The sequence below is a fragment of the Labeo rohita genome, chromosome 3 (assembly GCF_022985175.1).
Source record: "Labeo rohita strain BAU-BD-2019 chromosome 3, IGBB_LRoh.1.0, whole genome shotgun sequence".
Taxonomy (NCBI): Eukaryota; Metazoa; Chordata; class Actinopteri; order Cypriniformes; family Cyprinidae; genus Labeo; species Labeo rohita.
Window position 1 is genome coordinate 23,614,761 of NC_066871.1, and position 22,360 is coordinate 23,637,120.

The following is a 22,360-nucleotide window of genomic DNA, read 5'->3' on the forward strand; positions in this document are numbered from 1 at the left end:
CGAAATATTTCGACTTCATTCTCGTAGTATTCTCGAAATATTTCGACTTTATTCTCGAAATATTTCGACTTTATTCTCGAAATATTTCGACTTTATTCTCGAAATATTTCGACTTTATTCTCGAAATATTTCGACTTTATTCTCGAAATATTTCGACTTTATTCTCGTAGTATTCTCAAAATATTTTGATTATATTCTCAAAATATTGACCTTATTCTCTTAGTATTTCGACTTTATTCTGTTTTCTCAAAATATTTTGACTTTATTCTGTTAGTATTTCAATTTTATTGTCGTAGTATTCTCAAAATATTTTGATTGTTTTCTCAAAATATTTCAACCTTATTGTCATAGTATTTCGACTTTATTCTCATAGTTTTCTCAAAATATTTCAACTTTATTCTCGTAATCTTAGATTTTTTTTTAACATGACACGAAAATGTTGTTGTACTGAAGCAAACACAATAAGACATATTTATTCACACCATCATTTATTGTAAATGTTTGAAAACCCAACAAGTGCAACAATCCCATGGTTTTGAACAGGGAAACTGCATTGAAAGTTACATATGCATAAGAGCTGAAACATTAGAACAAACATGACATTGTCTCTACACGATTGTTAGTTGGGAAGATTTCATACAGTCTTTATAAATGTAGTAAGCAGGTCCTTATTAGTCTGGTTTGGAATAAACCGCCATCTCATTACTGAACATAAAAAGGGTTTTTCCTGTGCATAATCTTTATAAAGGCCATGGGTAGAAAAGAAAAACAAACATAACTTATCAAAATAAAAACCAAATATTGCATAAAAGAATTCATAGTTCTATGCCTGCTCCAAGCAATGCCAAAAAAAGACAAGATAAGGCTAATAAATTAACAAAGCTGTGATGTGCCAAGAGTAAAATGACCTTTACATGTGAGAAATGGCTTTGTTTCGGTGCTTCTCCCTCAAGCACGAGTGTATCTCTATGTGATACAGTTCAAATATGGTTTGTTCACTAACTAGAGACAATCTTTGAATGTCCAGTAAGATATATATATACACATATAAACATAGTGTTCAGTCACCTATCAGTAAACCCTCACGCTCTGCTGTCTCATTATAGGTCACACCAATTAATACTGACCTGAGGAAAACATCAGTGTGCATAAATAAAAACCTCATGTCGGATCAGCAGAGGACACGATCACAGCTCCCGCAGTTACTGTAGATGTCCCGTTCCACCACATGGCTGATGAGGTGAGTTCCTATAACACTTGGTTCAGGAAAGGCAGTTTTAACTATATAAAATGTAGCTAACTATTACTAGGACTCTTCTCTCCTAAATGAAATAAGGATGGAATGAGGGATGATGGGTTTTGTAGTTTCTCAGAGGGCTGGGGTTGCTGTAACATGCCCGATGCACTGATCACCGCTGTTTGAGGAGAGCTTTGTACATGGCGAAGCCAAGAACAGCAAACACGGTGGCACCGACGCTCGCCCTCAGCCAAAACGTAGAGTTTTTCAGGTCAGCTTGGGTCATGTGTCTGTAAAAGAACAAAATTGAGAGGAACAACAGGATGTTTGTTAATTAAACATACGAGAGTGCTCATAAGGTTTATGAGATGACAAAATGACAAAACGTCTGAATAAAACTAGTGCTAAAAAAAAAGATCACCTAAATCACCAATTATATACACCATTATGTACAAATATATACCATTATTTGAAAGCAAAATTTAAAACCTGAACAGGTTTTATGACATTTACTCTGACAGACAATTATTTCAGCATAAAATAGTATTAAAGTGTTAGATGACCCAAAATTAAAAATTCTGTCATTAATTACTCACCCTCATGTTGAGAGCTTTATGACCCTGCATAGACACAGCAACACAACTGACACGTTCAAGACACAGAAAGGTAGGAGGGACATCAGTAAAATGGTCCATGTGACATCAGTGGTTTAACTTTAATGTTACAAAGCTATAAGAGTACTTAAATTAAAACAATGACTATTTAATGACTTTATACGTCAGAACGCCGGCTTCTCCGTCAACAGCATCGCACGAATGTGGAGACTGACACAGAAGATAAGAAACTGTTGAATAAAGTCATTATTTTTGTTTTCTTTGCACACAAAAAGTATTCTCATAGCTTTACAACATTACGGTTGAACCACTGATGTCACATGGACTATTTTACTGATGTCCTTACTACCTTTCTAGGTCTTAAACGTGTCAGTTGCGTTGCTGTCTATGCAGGGTCAGAAAGCTCTTAGATTTCATCAAAAATATCTCAATTTGTGCTCTGAAGATGAATGAAGGTCTTAAGGGTTTGGAACGACATGAGAGTGAGTAATTAATGACAGAATTTTCATTTTTGGGTGAACTGTTTCTTTAATGCTTGGTTAAAATGTCTTTTAGACACATGTATTTTAGGGAAAGAGGCTGCATGGGAAAGCAGAGGAAAGCATGAGAAAGCCAGCTAATGTTTTCAGGGGCTGATGTTCAAAAGCACACAGTTTGGATGATAAAGACATGGTGAAAGTGAGAAACTGTACAGGAACAAGAAGTCTCAGGTGAAACTAAACCCACCCAACACAAATCCAGAATGTTTAACTGGCTTCAAAAAGATCAATGCTGCACATCCAAACTGAAGACTGAGACACAAACCTTTTTATCAGAGCAATGTTTTTTGTGTGTGTGAGATATGTACTTGAAAAAAAAAAAAAACAGCCCATTGAAGCAACAAAGGTGGCATTCACAAAGCAACAAAAAAGTACATATTGAGTAATCTTTACAAATCAGATGCAGATACCTTAAGGATGTAGTGAGAAAAATTAAAGAACAATGTAATTTCATAACCACCTCAATGAAAACCAGTAAAGGAGAGTCCGTCTTTGAACCTACAATCCCATTTAAATACTGGCACCTTGTACTCCAGTAAGCTGGGCCTTTACCTGTTACAAACGGGCACAAACGGGTCGACAGACGACTCCATGTAGACCGAGTCCTCTACAAAGCTGACTGCATGAACCTGATGGGTGAGGCTGGACTCCTCGTCAGCCAACAGAAACGTGCCCACATCTTGTATAAAAGTTCTCAACCTTATGCACACATGCACACAGCATGGCAGTTCAACAACCGCACACCCAACAGGACCACCCCAATGTACCCCACTGCTCACCACATGCTGTAAACATACACACTCTTACACACCAGCTTATTAATGAAAAATAGCAGCTTTGTCATTGAAAAAAAGTGAATTCTGAATGCCTTTTCTTCACATTTAACGACTGATTATTTTTTCCATTTATACACACTGCTGTTCAAAACTTCAGGATCAGTACGTTTTTAATGTTTTTAAAATAAGTTTTATTCTGCTCATCAAGGCTGTGTTTATTTGATTAAAAATACAGGAAAAAACTGTAATATTGTGAAATATTATTACAATTTATAATCGTGGTGTTCTATTTTAATAAGCTTTAAAATATAATTTATTCCTGTGATCAAAGATGAATCTTCAACAAGTCTTCAGTGTCACATGATCATTCAGAAATCATTCTAATTTGCTGATTTATTATCAATGTTGGAAACAGTTGTGCTGATTTTTTGTGTAACTTGTAATACTTTTTTTTTTTTTTCAGGATTCTTTGATGAATAAAACGTCAAATAAAGAACAGCATTTATTTAAAACAGAAATCTTTTGTAACAATATACACTACTGTTCAAAGTTTGTGGTCAGTAAATTTGTTTACATAAGCAATTAATACTTTTACTCAGCAAGGATGTTCAATTGATAAAAAGTAATAGTAAAGACTTGCATTGTTAGAAAAGATTTCTATTTTGAATAAATGCTGTTCTTTTAAACTTTTTATTCAAAGAATTCTGAAAAAAAAAGTAATACAGGTTTTAAAAAATATTAAGCAGCACAACTGTTTCTAACACAGATAATAAACCAGCATATTAGAATGATTTTTAAAGGATCATGTGACACTGAAGACTGGAATAATGATGCTGAAAAATCAGCTTTGCATCAAAAGGATAAACTGTATTTCATAATATTATTTTATTCTGTATTTTTAATCAAATAAATGTAACTTTGAGCATAAGAGATTTAAAAAAAAAAAAAAAAAACAAAAAAAAACTACTCATCCCAAACGTTTTGAATGTGAATATGCACATAATTTAATGTTACATTTTGCTATAATTCTTTTTAACAACCTGAATATTAAGATGAGACACTTCTACAACAGCAGACTGACTATAAAATGACTTGCTAAATGACACGGACAAGAACAAAACATGAAATACTATCCATCAAAGCACCAAAAAATAATGGCAAGAGAAGCTTTTGTTTTAGATGAAACACTATATTAGCAGCAACAGGTCAGACATGTTAGTCATTCAAAAACAGACACGATCCAACACAAACTAGGCTGTTTAGATGTCACATCACTGCATATGACCAAGTTAGTCCTGAGGAAGCTTTCTGAACTATTGCTGAGAAATAGGAGATGGTTAGAGAGACTGCTAACATGATGTAAAGAGATGCAAAGCAAAGACGAAGAGGGCGAGCCAAACAAATGAAAAGGAACACCTATGGAGGGACAGAACAAAACAAATTCACAAGATTAAATTCAACAGAGAGATCTTCAATATATGAGAAGAAAAAAAAAAAAAAAAAAAAAAACTTTTGTGAACCAAGAGAATGAGATGAAAAACCAAAGTGGTGTAAGACAGGCATGTGTTTTAAAGAAAATGTTATAAAATTAAATTATGCATTAACATTAATGTCCACTTATTCTTTTTCAGCTAAATAAGAATAAGGAAATTGTTCAACTCACACCCGTGCATTATTCTGGTGTTACATTTTATAAGCAGTAAGAAAGATTAGAAGATCTACCAAATCTAAGATCAAATGTTCAGTATTAAAAAAAGACTCAGGAAGAAATGCAACCAAAAAGGAAGGGCTCATATGAAGCATTTGGCCACATTTGTCCCTGGAGCAAGGATGAGTGAATTAGTGTAGATTTACTGCTTGCATATCCACCTCAACTCTGGGGTTAAATATCATCACAACCTGAGGACAAATGCAGATCTGTCTGATTCTGTCCAACATCCAAAGGATGCCTTTTGTACACATACTATATTATATTTTATTGTTTATAGCATGTTTGAGAACAAACATATCCACTTGAAGGTATAAAATAAACAATTCTTCTAAGCAAAGCTGCATGCGTTTGTATGAGAGCATGCTTTAACACAAAAAGACAAAACCTTTGAACTAGGGATGGAAATCAAAAGGAATTTAACCATTTCGATACTGATTCCACTATATGATTCCACTTTTGAGGAAGCATCATCAAGCCTCACAAAAACAACAAAAATAGTATTATGTATAGTTACATACATTAATATTCAAATCAGTAAGATTTTTCTCTCATGCTAAACTGGCTGCAATAAAAAAAAAAATACTGAAAGTAATAGCAAATCTGAATTTTTAGCATCTATTACTCCAGTTGGCAGGGTCACATGATTTTTATCTTTAAATATAGGTTGTCATACGATTAATAACTAATTACACTGACAAGGTCTAACAAGCCTTACGTAAACAATAACAATTTTTGTTTTAAGTTGGACATGAAAAAAAAAAAAAAAAAAAAAAACAAAAACACACTGTAACTGATTTAGTAAAAATGAGTTAGGCCAATTCAAGCGAGTCTTTTGACTGAATTATTCAAAAGAATCACTCACAAGAGTCCTTGTTTTGCATATGTTTGTTTAGTGTCTATCAGTATTGGTAGAGAAATTCAGGTCTTCAACAACAGTTAAAGGTGCAGTATGTAAAATTGACAGCTAGCAATTGAAATGGGTACTGCAGTCCAAATTCAAAATATTGTTTCTCCCGCCCCCTCCTTCTCAGACTCCACGCTCACAGGGGTTATCAGGTTGAGAACATGCAACAGAAATAAGCACAACTGACAATTGAAGGCAACGAGCCTTACACTGTAAACTGAATATGCCTCTAATCACAAAGCTTTTAAATTGAATAGACTCATTTCGTTTGATGGCTTCCATGGCTGCATTACACTGTGTTTTCCACTAACTGGCAACCTCGACTGTCGAAATATTATTGGGTAAACTGTCAGAGGGAGGAATCACACAAACCAAACCACAACAGACATTCCGACACGGAACGCACATTTTCAAAATAGAATAACTAGCTGTAGCGTTGCTTTTTTTGAGGAAACAAGTATGTGAACTTAGCGTGTTTTCTAAATATCTGCAAATGTATTATGGTGTTTTTATGCTTCAGTACAGTCAAAAAATTACATACAGCACCTTTAACAGAATCAAATGTGCCTAAAATCATTCATTTTTTGTATTTTTAAAAAATGATTCCCATCTCTACATGTAACTTAAAGGAGAAGTTCACTTCCAGAACAAAAATTTGCAGATAATGTAGTCACCACCTTGTCACCCAAGATGTTCATGTCTTTCTTCAGTCTTAATGAAATTATGTTTTTTTGGGGAAAACATTTCAGGAACATCCTAGCAAAGAAATAAGGGTCTTAACTAGTGAAACAATTGGTTATTTTCTTTAAAAAAAAAAAATTATAATTTAAATACTTTTTAACCTCAAATGCAAGTCTTGTCTAGCTCTGTGTGAACTCTGTGTAATCCGGGTCAACAGTTAGAGTAGGTTGAAAAACTCCCATCTCATTTTCTCCTCCAACTTCAAAATCGTCCTACATCCCTGTTTTACCTTTTTTTTTTGTAAAAGGTGTTTGGGCAGCATAGAAGTCCACTATAGATGGAGAGAAATCCTGATTTTTTTTTATTTTTCAAAAAAAAAAAAAAAATATATATATATATATATAATTCTTATCAACTTAAGAAAGACATGAACATCTTGGATGACAAAAGGGAGGGGGTGAGTAAATTATCTGTAAATTTTTGTTCTGGAAGTGAACTTCTTTAACATTTATATAAAAAAATTAGTTTAGCTCAAGCATACAAGCAGGATTTAGTCCGCACTTTGCCGACTGGGTTAGGAAACAATTGCTAAGATGCAGAGGCTGAAGCAGAATCAAAAGTGTGCTAACATGCCTCATATGCATTACAGAGACTTAGAAAGCAAATGCTGGATTGAAATAAAATGTTAATCAACAAAAGCTGCTAGAATACCATATGTTTGGGCTTTGTGTGGATGAAATGAGTCAATGGGAGCATCTAGCCAGTCTACAACACCTCTGAAATATTTGCTATTTTGATAGTTGTGATAAATTTGAACTTTAAAATAACACAGGAGTCATCATTTTAACATATAGCCAGAACATTTCCCAACATCTCTCTGTGGATATGCAATGTAAACCTGTCAGGCCAACAGCAAATACAGAGGAGAGAAGGTGGGTTAAGAAGCCGAGGTTAGAGAGAGATCGCCCTGCGGAGAGGGTGAATGGGGGGGATATATAGGGCTATACTCAGAGACCTGTTCAGAACAGCACTGTAGAATTTGGCCTTTACCGAGCGCATCAGCTCAGAGTTCAGGAGGTTGTGACAGATGCAATATGTACACCTGTTGCAGCTGCACATGCAGCGTAACTTGGCGTGGCTGCAGAAACACACACAGACAGGAAGAATCAGTATCACGTGACAGTTTCACAAGAGCTGGATCCCAAAGTTGTTTCTCTGTTCGCGCTTGGAGATGGAGGAGTGCAGGGAGGTAAGCACAGTAAACGTAATATATGAAAAAAAGAGGCTATCTATCGCTGTGAGAAAAGAATCCTGGGAAAACCAGCCACCTACAGACACGTTATGCAAAAGAAAAGAACAGGAAAAGAAAGTACACTGGGAACCCTTGAAACAACACAAGTGAAAAAAGGAAAGATTACTAGAAGCTAGCAAAATAAACTCAAGCAAAAAGCTTAAATAGGGTCATCAGTTTTTTGATCGCTTATAACATGCATTTGAGAACTAGCTTCATAATAAGAAACCATTATAAACCAGCTGTTGTCAACAAGTAGTTTAAAGGAACAGTTCACCCAAAAATGAAACAGTTGCTACTCCCCACTGATCTCCATAGCAAAGAAAAATACTATGGAATTCAAAGTTTTTATTGTTGCTATACTAATATGTAAATTAAAGTTTTGAGGCAAATTGGACAGAGCTACGAAAAAAAGTTAGACTAGACTAGATTACCAAAAATTAACCTTACTAGTACTCTGTATAGACTAATTCGGTGTTTGCAAACAGTGTATTTTGGGTATCCGGTGGCAGAAAATTACAGTTTTCAAGTAGCAGTCTATGGAAGCCAAGAATAAAAGAACAAAAAAAAAAAAAAATTCTGACTTTATTCTAGCAATTCTGAAATTATACCTCACAATTCTGATAAGAAAAATCAACATTATTTTCCCCTTGGCTCAGAATTATAAGTTTATATCCTACACTTCTGGCTTTTTTATTCTCTCAGAATTGACAAACTCACTATTGTTAAGTTAAAAGTTATAAAGTCAGACCTAGAAGATATAAACTTGCATTTGTAAGAAGAATGTCAGAAATGCAAGATACAATTGGTAAATGTTATATAAATGTTACAGGTTTAAATATTTCATGCTGTAACTGTAGGGCTAATACAACATGTCCCATATGTACTGCATATGTGAATATTATGTAGACCTACTGTTTAAAAGTAGGGTAACCATAGTTCGTCCATTTAAAAATCTACGTTTAGTTTCAAATGGCATCTTTGATGACAGTATTCTATAAAAATTATTTGGATTCCAATTCTGACATCAAAAGGCATAACAATAACTTTCCAACAGTTGTTAACAGTGTTTTTCTGCCACCAGAATACATGCGCAGCCGCATGTGACGTAACTGTGACGTCTACTCTAAATTGGTCTATTGTAGAAATCAGTTTAGACCAGTAGCAGGCGCTATTACACATACACCCTTTTCCATACAAATAATGAAATTTTAAAGTTCTCATACACAGCCTTAGGAAAGAACTGGCACATAGCTAATATCACCACCAGCCAACAAATGAAACCTGAAATTGTTATGCACTACTTTAAAAGACCATGGAACAAATAAACTTTGAACATCTGAAACCAAACCAATGAAAGATTTAGAAGATACTGCTTTACAAGATACTGCAGCTAGCTGCTACTAGAATATCTAACAGCTTTAGAAGCACAAAACGAGACAATAAACTCAAACAAATGAGGGAGAGTCAGAGGAGCCAAACATGATCTTGGGTCAGGGTCAGGTCCAAAAAGGGGCTGTATACTTACGGATACATGGCCATAGTGGTGAGTTTGGTGTAGATGTCTTTGCTGGGTGCTTCGGCTGTGTTGCAGGTGAACAGCTGAGGTGGGTGAAGCTTGTGTTTCCGACAGAAATCCAGCGGGGACAGGCTGTAGTACTGACGGGCTTCATGCAGGTCTGACTTGGCAGCAATAATCACACAGGGCGTCTTGCTGTCCAAGAAGTGTTTCTGTGAAAGAACATCACAATGTTAAACCCACACACAAGTGTCATGTTACTCTTGTGAATGTGTGTTTAAGACTTGTCAAATAAAGTTGTTATGTTTGTTCTCTTTGCGAACAAAAAGTGTTCTCATGACTGAACCACTGATGCCACATGGACTATTTTAATGATGTCCTTAATCATTTTCTGGGCCTTAAATGTGGTAGTTGCATTGCTGTCTATGCAGGGTCAGGATTTTAAAAATATCTTAATTTGTGTTCTGAAGTTCGGGTTTGGAACGACATGAGGGTGAGTAATTAATGACAGAATTTTCATTTTTGGGTAACTGACTTAAATCTTGCCAACAAATCTATTTAAAAAATATACTGACCTTGTAGACTTTAGCGCAGTATTCAAAAGAACGTGGGTTGCTGATGTCATACACCAAGCAAACAACATCACAAGCCAGATCAGCCTCAGAAAGAAACTCAAAGTCCGGCAGCACCTCATGCAGCTGAGAAAAACAGAAAAAAAAAAATTAGCACTGGCCAGACATGAAGATGACTATACATTAGTGGACAAAGCAACAGAACTTACAAGCAGATATTTCTCTTGTCCATAAACATAAGTGGTGCTGATGGCATAGTAAGACTTGTGGTCTTCTCTTATCCTCTTTTGACGCTGCAATATGAAAAAAAGAGAGTTAAATCCAGTCATTAGATGCAAACATTAGATGCTCCTGTGAGGCATTTGTACTCACCACAAGGTTCCTGCCTAGGAAAGCCTGCAGAAAGCCACTTTTACCGCTGCCTCGAGCTCCTAGGACGTTGCAGCGGAAAACACTGCGCTGGGTCTGTTTCTTCTGCAGGTCGATGCGCTTATTCCTTGTGACTGCACAAGAAAAGACATTAATGAATTAGAAATCAGCCTTATATGTGAATGAATGAATCAAGATGCATACTAAAACACTCTTACTTGTGATGGCAGCTGCCTGTGACTCCTGTTCTTGGATAATGGAGTAACCAAGATAACCAAGGTACTCTAAACATCGCTGCACATCTAGGTATGTTGTTAGCCTGAGACAGCGATAAATCATGTTTAAATTATTCATTCAAACAAACACATGTGACCATGGACCACAAAACCAGTTGTAAGTAGCACGGGTATATTTGCAGCAATAGCCAACAATACATTGTACGGATCAAAATTATAATTTTTTTTTATTGCCAAAAATCATTAGGATATTAAGTAAAGATCATGTTCCATGAAGATATTTTTCAAATCTTCTAGCATAAATACATCAAAACTTAATCTTTGTTCAGTAATACGCATTGCTAACAACTTCATTTGGACAACTTTAAAGCCGATTTTCTCAATATTTAGATTTTTTTTTTGCACCCTCAGATTCTAGATTTTCAAATAGTTGTATCTCAAAAAATATTGTCCTATACATCATTGGAAAGCTTATTTATTCAGCTTTCAGATCATATATAAATCTCCATTTTAAAAAATTTACCCTTATAACTGATTTTGTGGTCCAGAGTCACAAACAGCAAAAGTTTCACTGTTTCCATCTATTTTCAAGGGCGACACTCACGTCCACTGTGAAAGGTAGCCTTGGTAAGTGATCCAGCCCTGCTCATTGGTGCAGACTGTGTTGTTGACATCAGGACCCCAAGGCATGTAGGGAAAGACCTTGAACAAATCCTTCAGCTCATCTGGCGACAGAGCACAGTCTCGATCCTAATACACAAACAATGTGGGAGAAGAAAAAAAAAGTATAAATTCATTCAATAGGACATTCTTAAGGGTCCGTTCTTGAGTTTATGAACATTTTTTAGTTTTTTCCTACATTCATAATATTACGGTTGTACCACTGATGTCACATGCACTATTTTAACAATGTCCTTACTACTTTTTGGGCCTTGAACGTGTCAGTTGCGTTGCTGTCTATGCAGGGTCAGAAGGCTCTCAGATTTCATCATAAATATCTTAATTTGTGTTGTGAAGATGAACTAAGGTCTTACAGTTTTGGAATGACATGAGGATGAGTAATTAATCACAGAATTTTCATTTTTGGGTGAACTATCCCTTTAAGCCACCTTTTAAATATGCGTAAATGCCTGTGAATGGCCCCTGACATGTTGTTCTACAAGGCAGTGTCGTAAAGCACACCCCTGCATTATGCACATAAACAAAGAGCCAGTTGGTTATTAATGCAACAGGCTCAATTGTCTTTATTCATGCTCTGACTAAACTTTGATAATGATCAAATGCAGTTGTTTGGAAAACCCAGTGGTATTTGGCGGAGCTCACTTTGTCATGCTTGTCAAAGACGCTCTGGAGGAAGAGGTAGGCGTTGTGGTTAAGCTCTGTGGTGCAGTCCGGAGGTATTTTTAACCTAGGAAAACAAACAGATGTTAGAAATTCTTCTGAACTAATTAGAAAACCCCAGTTTGAATTTGTTTGTTTATTTGTTTCTTTGCAAAACAGGACAGCGCAACAGATTTGCAAAAAATGTGATCCAACCAGAGATGAGCTATGAGCTATGTGATGTAACATGATTCATGTGAAGTTGAAGTACTGGATCTGGGGTGGGACTTACAGTGGAAACAGGTATTCTTGGGTCAGCTCCAGATCATCATCATAACCAAACCTCCTGAGCACAGTCCATGTGGTCTCATGCCTTCCTCTCTGAATAAAAAGTGTGTGAAGGAACAGGAAACCTGGAAAACAGAGAACACATCTCAGACACAACAGAACCTTATAAATGAAGGAATATGAGGAATTTACACACATGCACTACATACACAGTTGAGGTCAAAAGTTTGCATCCCCGTTTCAGAATCTGCAAAATGTTAATTTTACCAAAATAAGAGGGATCATACAAAATGTTATTTTTATTTAGTAGTACTGACCTGAACATGATATTTCACATAATAGACGTTTACATGTAGTCCACAAGAGACAATAATCGTCCAATTTATAAAAATGACCCTGTTCAAAAATTTACATATACTTGATTCTTAATACTGCATTTACCTGAATGATCCACAGCTGTGTTTTATTGTTTAGTGATAGGTGTTCATGAGTTTCTTGTTTGTCCGGAACACTTCAACTGCCCGCTGTTCTTCAGAAAAATCCTTCAGGTCCCACAAATTCTTTGGTTTTTCAGCATTTTTGTGTATCTGAACCTTTTCCAACAATGACTGTGATTTTGAGATCCATCTTTTCACACTGAGGACAACTGAGGGACTCATATGCAACTATTACAGAAGGTTCAAATGCTCACTGATGCTCCAGAAGGAAACACAATGCATTAATTTTACCAGGGGGTAAAAACTTTTGAACATAATGATGTGAACATTTTTCTTAGTTTGCCTAAATATCATATTTTTTCATTTAGTACTGCCCTTCAGAAGCTACAGAAGTCACTCATTTCCCAGAAGACAAAAGTTAAATTTACCCTGAACTTCAAATTCAAAAAGTTGTCACCCCCAGGCTCTCTTTCTTCTGGAGCATCAGTGCGCGTTTGAACCTTCTGCAATAGTTGCACATGAGTCCCTCAGTTGTCCTCAGTGTGAAAAGATGGATCTCAAAATCATAGTCACTGTTGAATAGGGTTTAAATACGCAAAAATGCTGAAAAACCAAAGAATTTGTGGGACCTGAAGGATTTTTCTGAAGAACAGCAGCCAGTTTAACTGTTCAGGACAAACAAGGGACTCATGAACAACTATCACTAAACAAAAACACAGTTGTGGATCATTCAGGTAACAACACAGTATTAAGAATCAAGTGTATGTAAACTTTTGAACAGGGTCATTTTTTATAAATTCAACTATAGTTTTCTCTTGTGGGCTATATGGGTTTTTTTTAAACAATGTGATGGCATTGGGAAGCCAAATATAATGTATAACTGTGATATAAATTGCCAGTGACATTTGTCGACTCAGCTTACCCTTCAATGTGAGGCCGTTGTCTTTTACCCCATCTGACATATTTTTCCGCACAACGTTCTTCACGTCCTCTAGTGCTTGAGGTGCCAGGGGTATGTTAAAACAAGTTCTCTGCAAGGAAAAAACATCAATCATCAACAACTTTGCTTGACAAAATGACAATACTTTTGCTCTCATTAAGGTGCAGTTTGTGCAGCTATGTGTGTAAACAACCTCTCCTGTCATTTATTTAAGGAAGTATTAACATGACAGAAACTTGAGCACAAAGTGCTGAAGAAAACTGCTCTCACCTGGAAGAAATTAAGCTCATTATCGTTCAGAATGCCATCATTGTCCAGGTCTGATATTTTGAAAATGCGAGTAAGTGCTTTGATGCAAGAAGGCTTCATCTGGGGAATAAACAAAGTCATTACTACAAAATACATCACTAATGATCATTTAAATATTTTGATGATATTCTTTGTAAAATAAAGCAGTTAGATTAACAGGCCCAGAAGTGCAACTGGAGTAATATTTTACCTCTTTTTCCTCTGGAGAGTACAGCGGCCCTGTTGGGTGCAGAACAGCCTTCTGGGCGTAGTAGAACAACTCCGAGATATTTTTCAGGTTTTTGGCTGAACACTAAGGATGAATAAAATCATTACATCAAGTACATCATGGTGTATGTCTTCTGAATATAAAAAAAATATATATCTAAGACAGAATTGTTCTTTCTATTTCTATTTTCCATTTCTTTTACTATACTTCAAATATAATAAACACCTTTAATATAAAAAGGTTTAATGTTTTTAATAAATACTCAAAAGAGGAAGGACCACGTTACATTTGATATAAAACTGAACTGCATTTTAAAAACCTGGCAAATAAGAACATGCTCCAAACACCACAATAAAATATTTACATACTTTATGTTTACATCGCAAATCCATTCAAATAACTGCTATACAAAGTCAGATACTTGCATTTGAATTTTACTTTATTAAATGAACTTTATTAATCCATATCCTCCCATATTGTTTTTTTTAATTGTATTTTGTTTAACGTATATTTCTTTTTCCCCCACAAAAAAAAAAATTATGATCTGAGGTATCACTGCAGACCTGTAGTTCTAAGAGATACCTGACAAAAAAAAAAAAAAGTGTGGTTTCCTTGGTGGTAAAAAAAAAAGCACATGATACAGAGTCATGCAAATCAAGTAATGCTTCAAGTGCACTGGAATAAAGGACTGATTTGATTTGCATTTACTGGACTCTTAGTGTGAGAACTTTGTCTTTCCTTTTAGACTGAAATCAATGCCTCTAGTACAGCAGGAATGAGCGACGGACACATGATCCAAAGGTTGATGTCACTCTCCTCCATGATACTCCTGCCCCTCTGCACACACTCACTCTCACGGCCACCGGAGCTCTGAGAGGCATGTACAGCACGCCGTCACCTACGTTAAGATGAGAAGCACAATGTGCAGTCTGAGTGCATCTCTCACCTCCACGCAGGTCTCAATCTCAGAGTACTGGTTCATGATGGGCAGGATGGTCTCCATGCTGCTGTGCTCCACCAGGTCAGATTTATTCCCCACCAGGATCAGTGGTACTCTGTGACAATAGGATTAAAACATTTAATAGCTTCAGACATATGCTTAAATCATGTGTGTAACTTCTGTGTGACATTGCACTAACAAATTTAAAAAAAAAAAAGAGAGAGAAAAATGTCATCAGTGTTTCATAGGATATCAGCTTAAGAATGGCTTGCTTATAGATACCACTGTATATAATAAACTGTTAAATGAGGACATACAAGAACAAACAAGAATCAGATTGTATGGATCATTTTCATTTATATTTCTTAAAGCAGCAGGGCTATCTTCATGGCAAGAACAAAGTAAACAAAATACAAAAAAAAACAAAGTCATAAAATTACATGAAAAAACTAAAGTTTATATGCAGTGAGTACATAGAAACAACTTAATCGTTTAATGATATTTGCTGACACTGTCACTGACACTAACAACCTGTCAAACAGTTATTTACATTTATTCATTTAGCAGATGTTTAACCAACATTTGCATAGCGATATTAGCAGAGCTCGACAATTGGCCAGGGGCCAGTGTTAAACACGCTCATGGCAAAATTTAACATTATAGTGTGCTATTAATGACAATTTATTTATTTGTCTAACAAAAAGACATTCAAAGGTAATTAAATAATGTCTGAAAGTCAGATTAGTCTTGTATTTTCTACAGCATCAAAACTAAAATCGAGAACATTTTTTTTAAAGTTTCTTTAATGAATAGAGTACAGCATTTATCTGAAATAGAAATCTTTTGTAACATAAATGCCTTCATCACTTTTGATCAATTTCAAGCATCCTTGCTAATAAAAGCATTCATTTTTACAATTTCTGTATAATTAAACACTGACTCCCTTTGAATGGTATAATGTACAATGTTACACAAGCTTTTTATTTAAGTTAAGATAAATGCTGATCTTTGGATCTTTCTATTCAAAGAATCCTGAAAAAAAAGTATTCAATTGTTTTAAATATTGATAATAATAATAATAATAAAAACATTTCTTGAACAGCAAATCAGTATATTAGAATGATTTCTGAAGGATCATGTGACACTGAAGACTGGAGTAATGATGCTGAAAATGTAGATCACAGGAAATTACATAAAATATATTCAGATAGAAAACTGTTATTTTAAATAGTAAAAATATTTCACAGTTTTACTGTTTTTACTGTATTTTGGATCAAATAAATGCAGGCTTGGTGAGCAGAAGAGACTTCTTTAAAAAAAAAAAAAAAATCTTACTGTTTAAAAACTTGTCACTGGTATTGCATTAAGGTGGGTTTTTTGTGGCAGGACAAGTACAAATTTGAACCACAGAAATACTGTGCATCTCATTTTTGCTGTACATGACATCTCAATACTGCTAATATTATTTTATGTTACATTATAGTCATAATATACAACATAATACATTATAGAAAATACAGACCGTTCTTTTCAAAAGCATGTGTAGAACAACCAAAGCATGTTCAAGAGACCCGAGGTCTGAAAACCTGGAAAGATGCCACACACCTGCTGTCCTTATCTGTTCTTTCATTGATGAGGGGAATCCAATGGCTCGTCACCTACAGGAAGCCAATATGATGAGACACAGCAGAAGCAGAAGTAAAAGTCACAATATACAAACAAAAAATAGAGATGCACCGATTGCAATTTTCTTGGTCGATTCCGATTTACAATCTTTTCTGTAACTGTGACCTGCCAATACCGATTTTTGTCGATCCCGATTTTCTTTCTAAGAAATATAATTGACAGCATACACAAACAAATTTTTTTTTTTCCAATGCCAAAAAAAGGTACAAAATAACAAATTATTAAACATTACAGTCCCTCTAATCTGGATTAAATTACAGATATTCTCTATAAATTAGGGCTGTAAAATGATTTATCGCAATTAATCACATACAAAATAAAAGTTTGAGTTTGCACAATATATGTGTGTGTACTGTGTGCAATTATGTATATATAAATAAATAGAAACACATTCATGTATACATTTAAGAAATATTTCCAAGTGTATGTATTTATTACAATTGTTATATAATGTATATATGTATATATATGTATATATATGTATATGTATATATATATATATATATATATATATATATATATATATATATATATATATATATATATATATATATATGTGTGTGTGTGTGTGTGTGTGTATATATATATATATATATACATATATATATGTGTGTATATATATATATATATATATATATATATATATATATATATGTGATTACACACAGTACACACACACATATTAGGCAAACTCAAACTTTTATTTTGTATACGATTAATAGTGATTTATCATTTGACAGTCCTACTATAAATGCATTTACACTGCAAAATTTTAAATGCATAAATAATTTAATAAAATTTATGTTTTAAATATTTTTTAAACATACAAATAAGAAATGCTGTGAAAAATGCAATGATACTTTTAAATATGAAACCAAACCACCAGTAAATGGCAGCAAAAGACTGTTTTAACGAATGAGTCATTTAGTCTTTATAAACGGGTTTGAATCATTCAAAAACATGGATTCTTTAACAAAACACCGCTGTGTTGCTCGGAGACACGCAGCAGTTCTGCTGTGGCTTTGATTGGAAATATTTTCTGCTAAAACTAAAATGTAAGTTGCTTAATTTAAACTTCTTGTTTGTTGAACTATTATTGTATAAAATCAGTGTCACATGGCGTTGTGTAGATATTTAGGGAATCATATTGGTCATGCAAAGTTGCATACCTAAATCATCTCATCTATAACGTTCTGAGAGTGCTGTTGCACTCATTTGTTTTTGATTTCTTCTCTCTCACATACTCATTTTAGCTGCGCACGTTTCATCTGTGATGACATAAATACATTATCAGTGGCCGTATGTGTGACGTCAAAACAGATCGGCTCGGAATCGGCAGACTGACCAGGCCGGTAACCGGTCTGGGCCGATCATGTGGAAAACGGGCTAATTCCAATCCCTGGCCGATCGATAGGTGCATCTCTAACAAAAAATTGTCAGAAGTTAAGTTATACAGCAAGACACAAATTTGGATCCGTAACTACAGAAAGACATTTTTGTGTTTGAAATACAAGGAAACAAGACTTACCTTTTCGATTGATTTCTTGTTGTTTACGGAATACACGATGCATATGACATTGGCCTGTGTCGAGAGGGAAAACACTAGGGCAGTGAATAAAACAATATATGATACAGAATTGTGTAAACAAAGAGACTAAATCCAGTCCCACCTTTGAAATTTCTTGGTAAAGCTGCTCATCTGACTGTTCTGCTTCTGTGAATAAAAATATGAAAGAAGGGATTAAAACACAAAATGAATAAGCACCTTAGCACAGCACAGCAATGCAGGCTACATGAATCTCATCATACCTGAATAGTCCACTATATGAGTGGGCACTCTCTCAGGGGTTACATCAGCAGGAATAGTGATCTCTTCAGCTCTGAGAGGAACCTTTAATGAGATACACAATACAAGCATGAGAAACGCAATAGTAATGCAATGCATGTGCCATTTGGACAAGTATAAAATTGACTTTGGAGCTTTGAACAGAAGCATTTTAGTGAATGACTGTACCTCATCAGGGAATTCCTCACTGACGAGTGACATGATCAGGGAGGTCTTTCCCACTTTGGCTGCAAAGATAAAGGATTTCCACAATGACCACTGTGTTCTAGCTCTATTAATAGCACAAAGTGATTAACAGAAACATTCCTGTTGAGATTTGACTGCCCTTATAAACGGGTAGTTCACAAATTTAAGTTGAAACGTTTAATTTTAAAATAAACCATGCTGCTTTTCTGACCTCAAATTAAAAGACTATGGTAAAAAATAAAAATAAAAAAAATAAATCACACCACAATATAAAAATGAACTAGCAAATAGTAAAATGTTTTTTTTTTTTTTAAGTAAAAACTTTTTTTTATAAACATTTATGTAAACTACACAAAAAAGCTTATGGACAAGTCCTGATCAGTGTTATTTTCATACTTTTTTTTTTTAATTTTCCATTTCCAATTTAAATTTCAAGTTCTAGTAATTTTGTTGTGTGTTTTGTTTTTTTCTTCTTCTTCTTCTTTTTTAAAAGAGTCTGCATAATTTTAGTACAGTTTTAATTATTTTAGGACAACAAATGAAAAAAATTCTAAAATAAAACCAGTTTCATTTATTTGTTTAATTTAAGTTCACATTTATTTAATTCCAAGCAACATTTCATCTTAAGTTACCAACAATAACCCTGGTTTTGGTATTTCCAAATATAAAAATGCACTTATAAACGATCAATATGTTACGTTGAGAATGTTCCCACCTAAATCTTAAAATGTATAAGATGCTAAAATGTCAAATATCAATAATGGCTAAAGAGGAATATTAAATGGAAAGGCTGAGGGGTCTGAATTTAATGGTTTGGCATTGGTGAGCAGTACGTTTACATGGACACGTACTATTTTGGCTGACCTATCTAAACTTTGGCAGCTCTAACAGTCTGGAGGCTGTTGAGAGTTGCTTCTAAAACTGTTATAAATAAGTGTGATAAACACGGGCAAAAACGAACTAAAACTAACAACAAAACATTAAGGTGACACTCCCATTTTTAATATCAGAGCTTGCGGATTTGCTCAGTTATGATTAAAAACGGCCATTCCTTCGATTATTTTACAAACAATATACAGGTATGTTTATTAACAGTATATAAAAAAAAAGTTTATTAAGAGTATTTTTAACGACTGTAGTCAATTTGAACAACATTTAAAAACATGCACAACGCATAATAACTGTTACTTCTGGGCAAATATCGACCATTCTGTCAGTTGTCAATTTAAGACCGCATATGGCTGAATAAAATGTGAAAATAGTAAAAACGTTAAAATATTGAATGGAAGGAGTTCTTTGTGCACATAACAGTAAACAGGAGCGCATATTGACTAATCAGAAATATGCAAATCAACTCAATAACAGCAGCCAGTTGACACTCAAAAATCTAAACTGACATTCACTTACGTTCACCGACGAGTAATATCCTCACGTCCTTTCTCATCGTTGCAACTTTATTGTGATCAAAATAAAAAACGAGCAAGCTCTTTGTCGTTGATCATTGATCCTGCTGCTGTATGTAATAGCGCAGGCCTCTGTAGGGCAAAACGGACGGATCAACTTCTGCCTGTGTCAGTCTGAACAAAACCTCTGCTCACGCCTGTTTAACACACACAGGTGATTCATGCCATTGACACAAAGCGATTCCACATATAAGAAGGCACTGATTGCTTTCTTCAGATTCACTTCATGACATTTCTGGGTTCACATTTCAAGCTCACGCCAGAAACGGCTGACCTCCAATAACCGGTAACTACGGAACGCAGCCACGGACAAACGCGGACCGCCTCGCGCGGACATTTGGTGTTTACCCATCGCAGTTACGATGTAGTACCGCCTCCTGTAGGACTGGAGAGAAAACAAAGACACTACCTTATTCAGGTATTAAAGGGATAGATCACCCAAAAAATCAAAGTTCTGTAACGTTAATGAATTTCTCACCCTCATGTCGTTCCAAACCCATAAGACCTTCCTTCATTTACAGAACACAAATTAAGATAGTTCTGATGAAATGAGCTTTCTGACCCTACATATCCACCTTATTTTTTCTGGTAATGTGGTAGATGTCCGGTTCATAATCCGCCATAGGGAAATAACGAGATAATTTATCGAAGTGCGGTAAACGGTAAAACTGTTTGCACTACAAACCAGTGTGTTCATAATTAAGATAATACATTGAAATAATATGGTAAGACACACCAGTTTGTAATATCAAGCAGCAAAATGAGCTTTTTGTGCAGCTAAAAACAGCTGAAAGTGAATGAGACCAGAAGCCAGACACAAAAAATGTACAAATGGCTGCATCCACTCTTATGAGAAAAATAAGGTGGATACAGCAACACAATTGACATGTTCAAGGCCCAGAAAGTCACCTGAGGTTTAACCTTAATTTTATGAAGCTATGAGAATTTTTGTATGCAAAGAAAACAAAAATATATGATACTCTAATGAACATGCATTGAGAATTGACATGGAAGAGAAGAAATTGTAGAATAAAGTCGTCGTTTTTTTTTCCTTCGTGCACAAAAAGTGTTCTTGCAGCTTCTTAAAAAATTAACCACTGAACCACTGATGTCACATGGACTATTTTAACAATGTCCTTCTACCTGTCACTGTATATGCAGTGTCAGAAAGCTTTTTTGTGTATTTGAACCCTTTCCAACAACTGTATGATTTTGAGGTCCATCTTTTCACACTGAGGACAACTGAGGGACTCATATGCAACTATTACAGAAGGTTCAAACACTCACTGATGTAATCATCAGTGTAAATGTTACTTATTTTGTCTGAAACATGTAAGTATCTTCTGTAGCTTCTGAAGGGCAGTACTAAATGAAAAAAACTATGATATTAAGGCAAAATTAAAAAAAAAAAAAAAAGTACACATCTATATTAACATCTGTGTTCAAAAGTTTTCACCCTCTGACTCTTAATGTGTCATTTTTCCTTCTGGAGCATCAGTGAGTGTTTGAAAGTTGGATCTCAAAATAATTCAGTCATTGTTGGAAAGGTTTCAAATATACAGAAATGCTATAAAACCAAATAATCTGTGAGACCTGAAGGATTTTTCTGAAGAACAGTGGGCAGTTTAACAGTTCAGGACAAAACACAGCTGTGGATCATTCAAGTAACAACACAGTATTAAGAATCAAGCGCATGTAAACTTTTGAACAGGGTCATGTTTATAAATTCAACTATTATTTTCTCTTGTGGACTACATGTAAATACCTTTTATGTGAATTATCTTATTCAGGTCAGTACTAAATAATGATCTATGTACTATGATCCCTCTTATTTTGGTAAAATAATGAACATTTTGCAGATTCTGAAAGGTGTATGAAAACTTATGACTTCAATATCTAATCTAATCTAATCTTATCTAATATAATAAGATTAGATCAGTCAATGAAGAAAATTACATTCATCATATAGCAACAAAAAGAACAACAGAAGATATGGGTATTAAAAACTTATTATTGACTTAGTAATATGTGGTTTGAAGACAGATTTTAAGATAAAAAAAAACTGATGCATTGTGAACACTTTAAGTCAGCTTTGTTCAGTCACGCATATGATTATTATTCAGAAAATAAAAACCAGCCAAATGTCAGTTTATGACACCCAGGTGTTTCACGATTAGCATTTTCATCACACGCTTCATGTTACTTGATTATGTCCACTTCTGTACAACCACAATTCATTTTTTTAGCTTCTGTTTTGTGTCTCTGCTCCTACACAGAGTCACATGTGA

General features: G+C 34.7%; 1 protein-coding gene across 4 annotated transcripts; it reads right to left on the bottom strand.

Annotated features, from left to right (window-relative positions):
• Positions 1-471: 471 nt before the first annotated feature.
• Positions 472-20,392, bottom strand: rhot1a (ras homolog family member T1a). Of its 4 annotated transcripts, XM_051104473.1 has the most exons (21): positions 20,017-20,392; positions 18,592-18,650; positions 18,387-18,468; positions 18,248-18,291; positions 18,106-18,159; positions 16,497-16,549; positions 14,898-15,006; positions 13,934-14,035; positions 13,705-13,803; positions 13,417-13,525; positions 12,062-12,182; positions 11,773-11,857; positions 11,054-11,199; positions 10,432-10,532; positions 10,217-10,347; positions 10,054-10,137; positions 9,848-9,970; positions 9,282-9,484; positions 7,478-7,600; positions 2,943-3,089; positions 472-1,527 (listed from the first exon to the last, which is right to left on the bottom strand). In XM_051104473.1, the coding sequence occupies exons 1-21, from the start codon at positions 20,051-20,053 to the stop codon at positions 1,410-1,412; spliced, it is 2,130 nt and encodes a 709-aa protein (XP_050960430.1). In that variant the 5' UTR covers positions 20,054-20,392; the 3' UTR covers positions 472-1,409. The 4 variants fall into 4 exon arrangements, with proteins under 4 accessions (XP_050960430.1, XP_050960440.1, XP_050960457.1 ...); XM_051104483.1 differs by lacking the exon at positions 2,943-3,089 and having other exon boundaries at positions 20,017-20,391; XM_051104493.1 differs by lacking the exons at positions 472-1,527; positions 2,943-3,089 and adding an exon at positions 3,604-4,582 and having other exon boundaries at positions 20,017-20,391.
• Positions 20,393-22,360: the final 1,968 nt, after the last annotated feature.

Bases quoted from the DNA above. Each gene is read 5' to 3' on its own strand.
- rhot1a (XM_051104473.1), bottom strand. From the start codon at position 20,053: ATGAGAAAGGACGTGAGGATATTACTCGTCGGTGAAC. The intron at 18,651-20,016 runs GTAAGTGAATGT...TTATCTTTGCAG, and splicing joins GATATTACTCGTCGGTGAAC to CCAAAGTGGGAAAGACCTCC. The intron at 12,183-13,416 runs GTAAGCTGAGTC...TCTGTTTTCCAG, and splicing joins CAACGGCCTCACATTGAAGG to GTTTCCTGTTCCTTCACACA.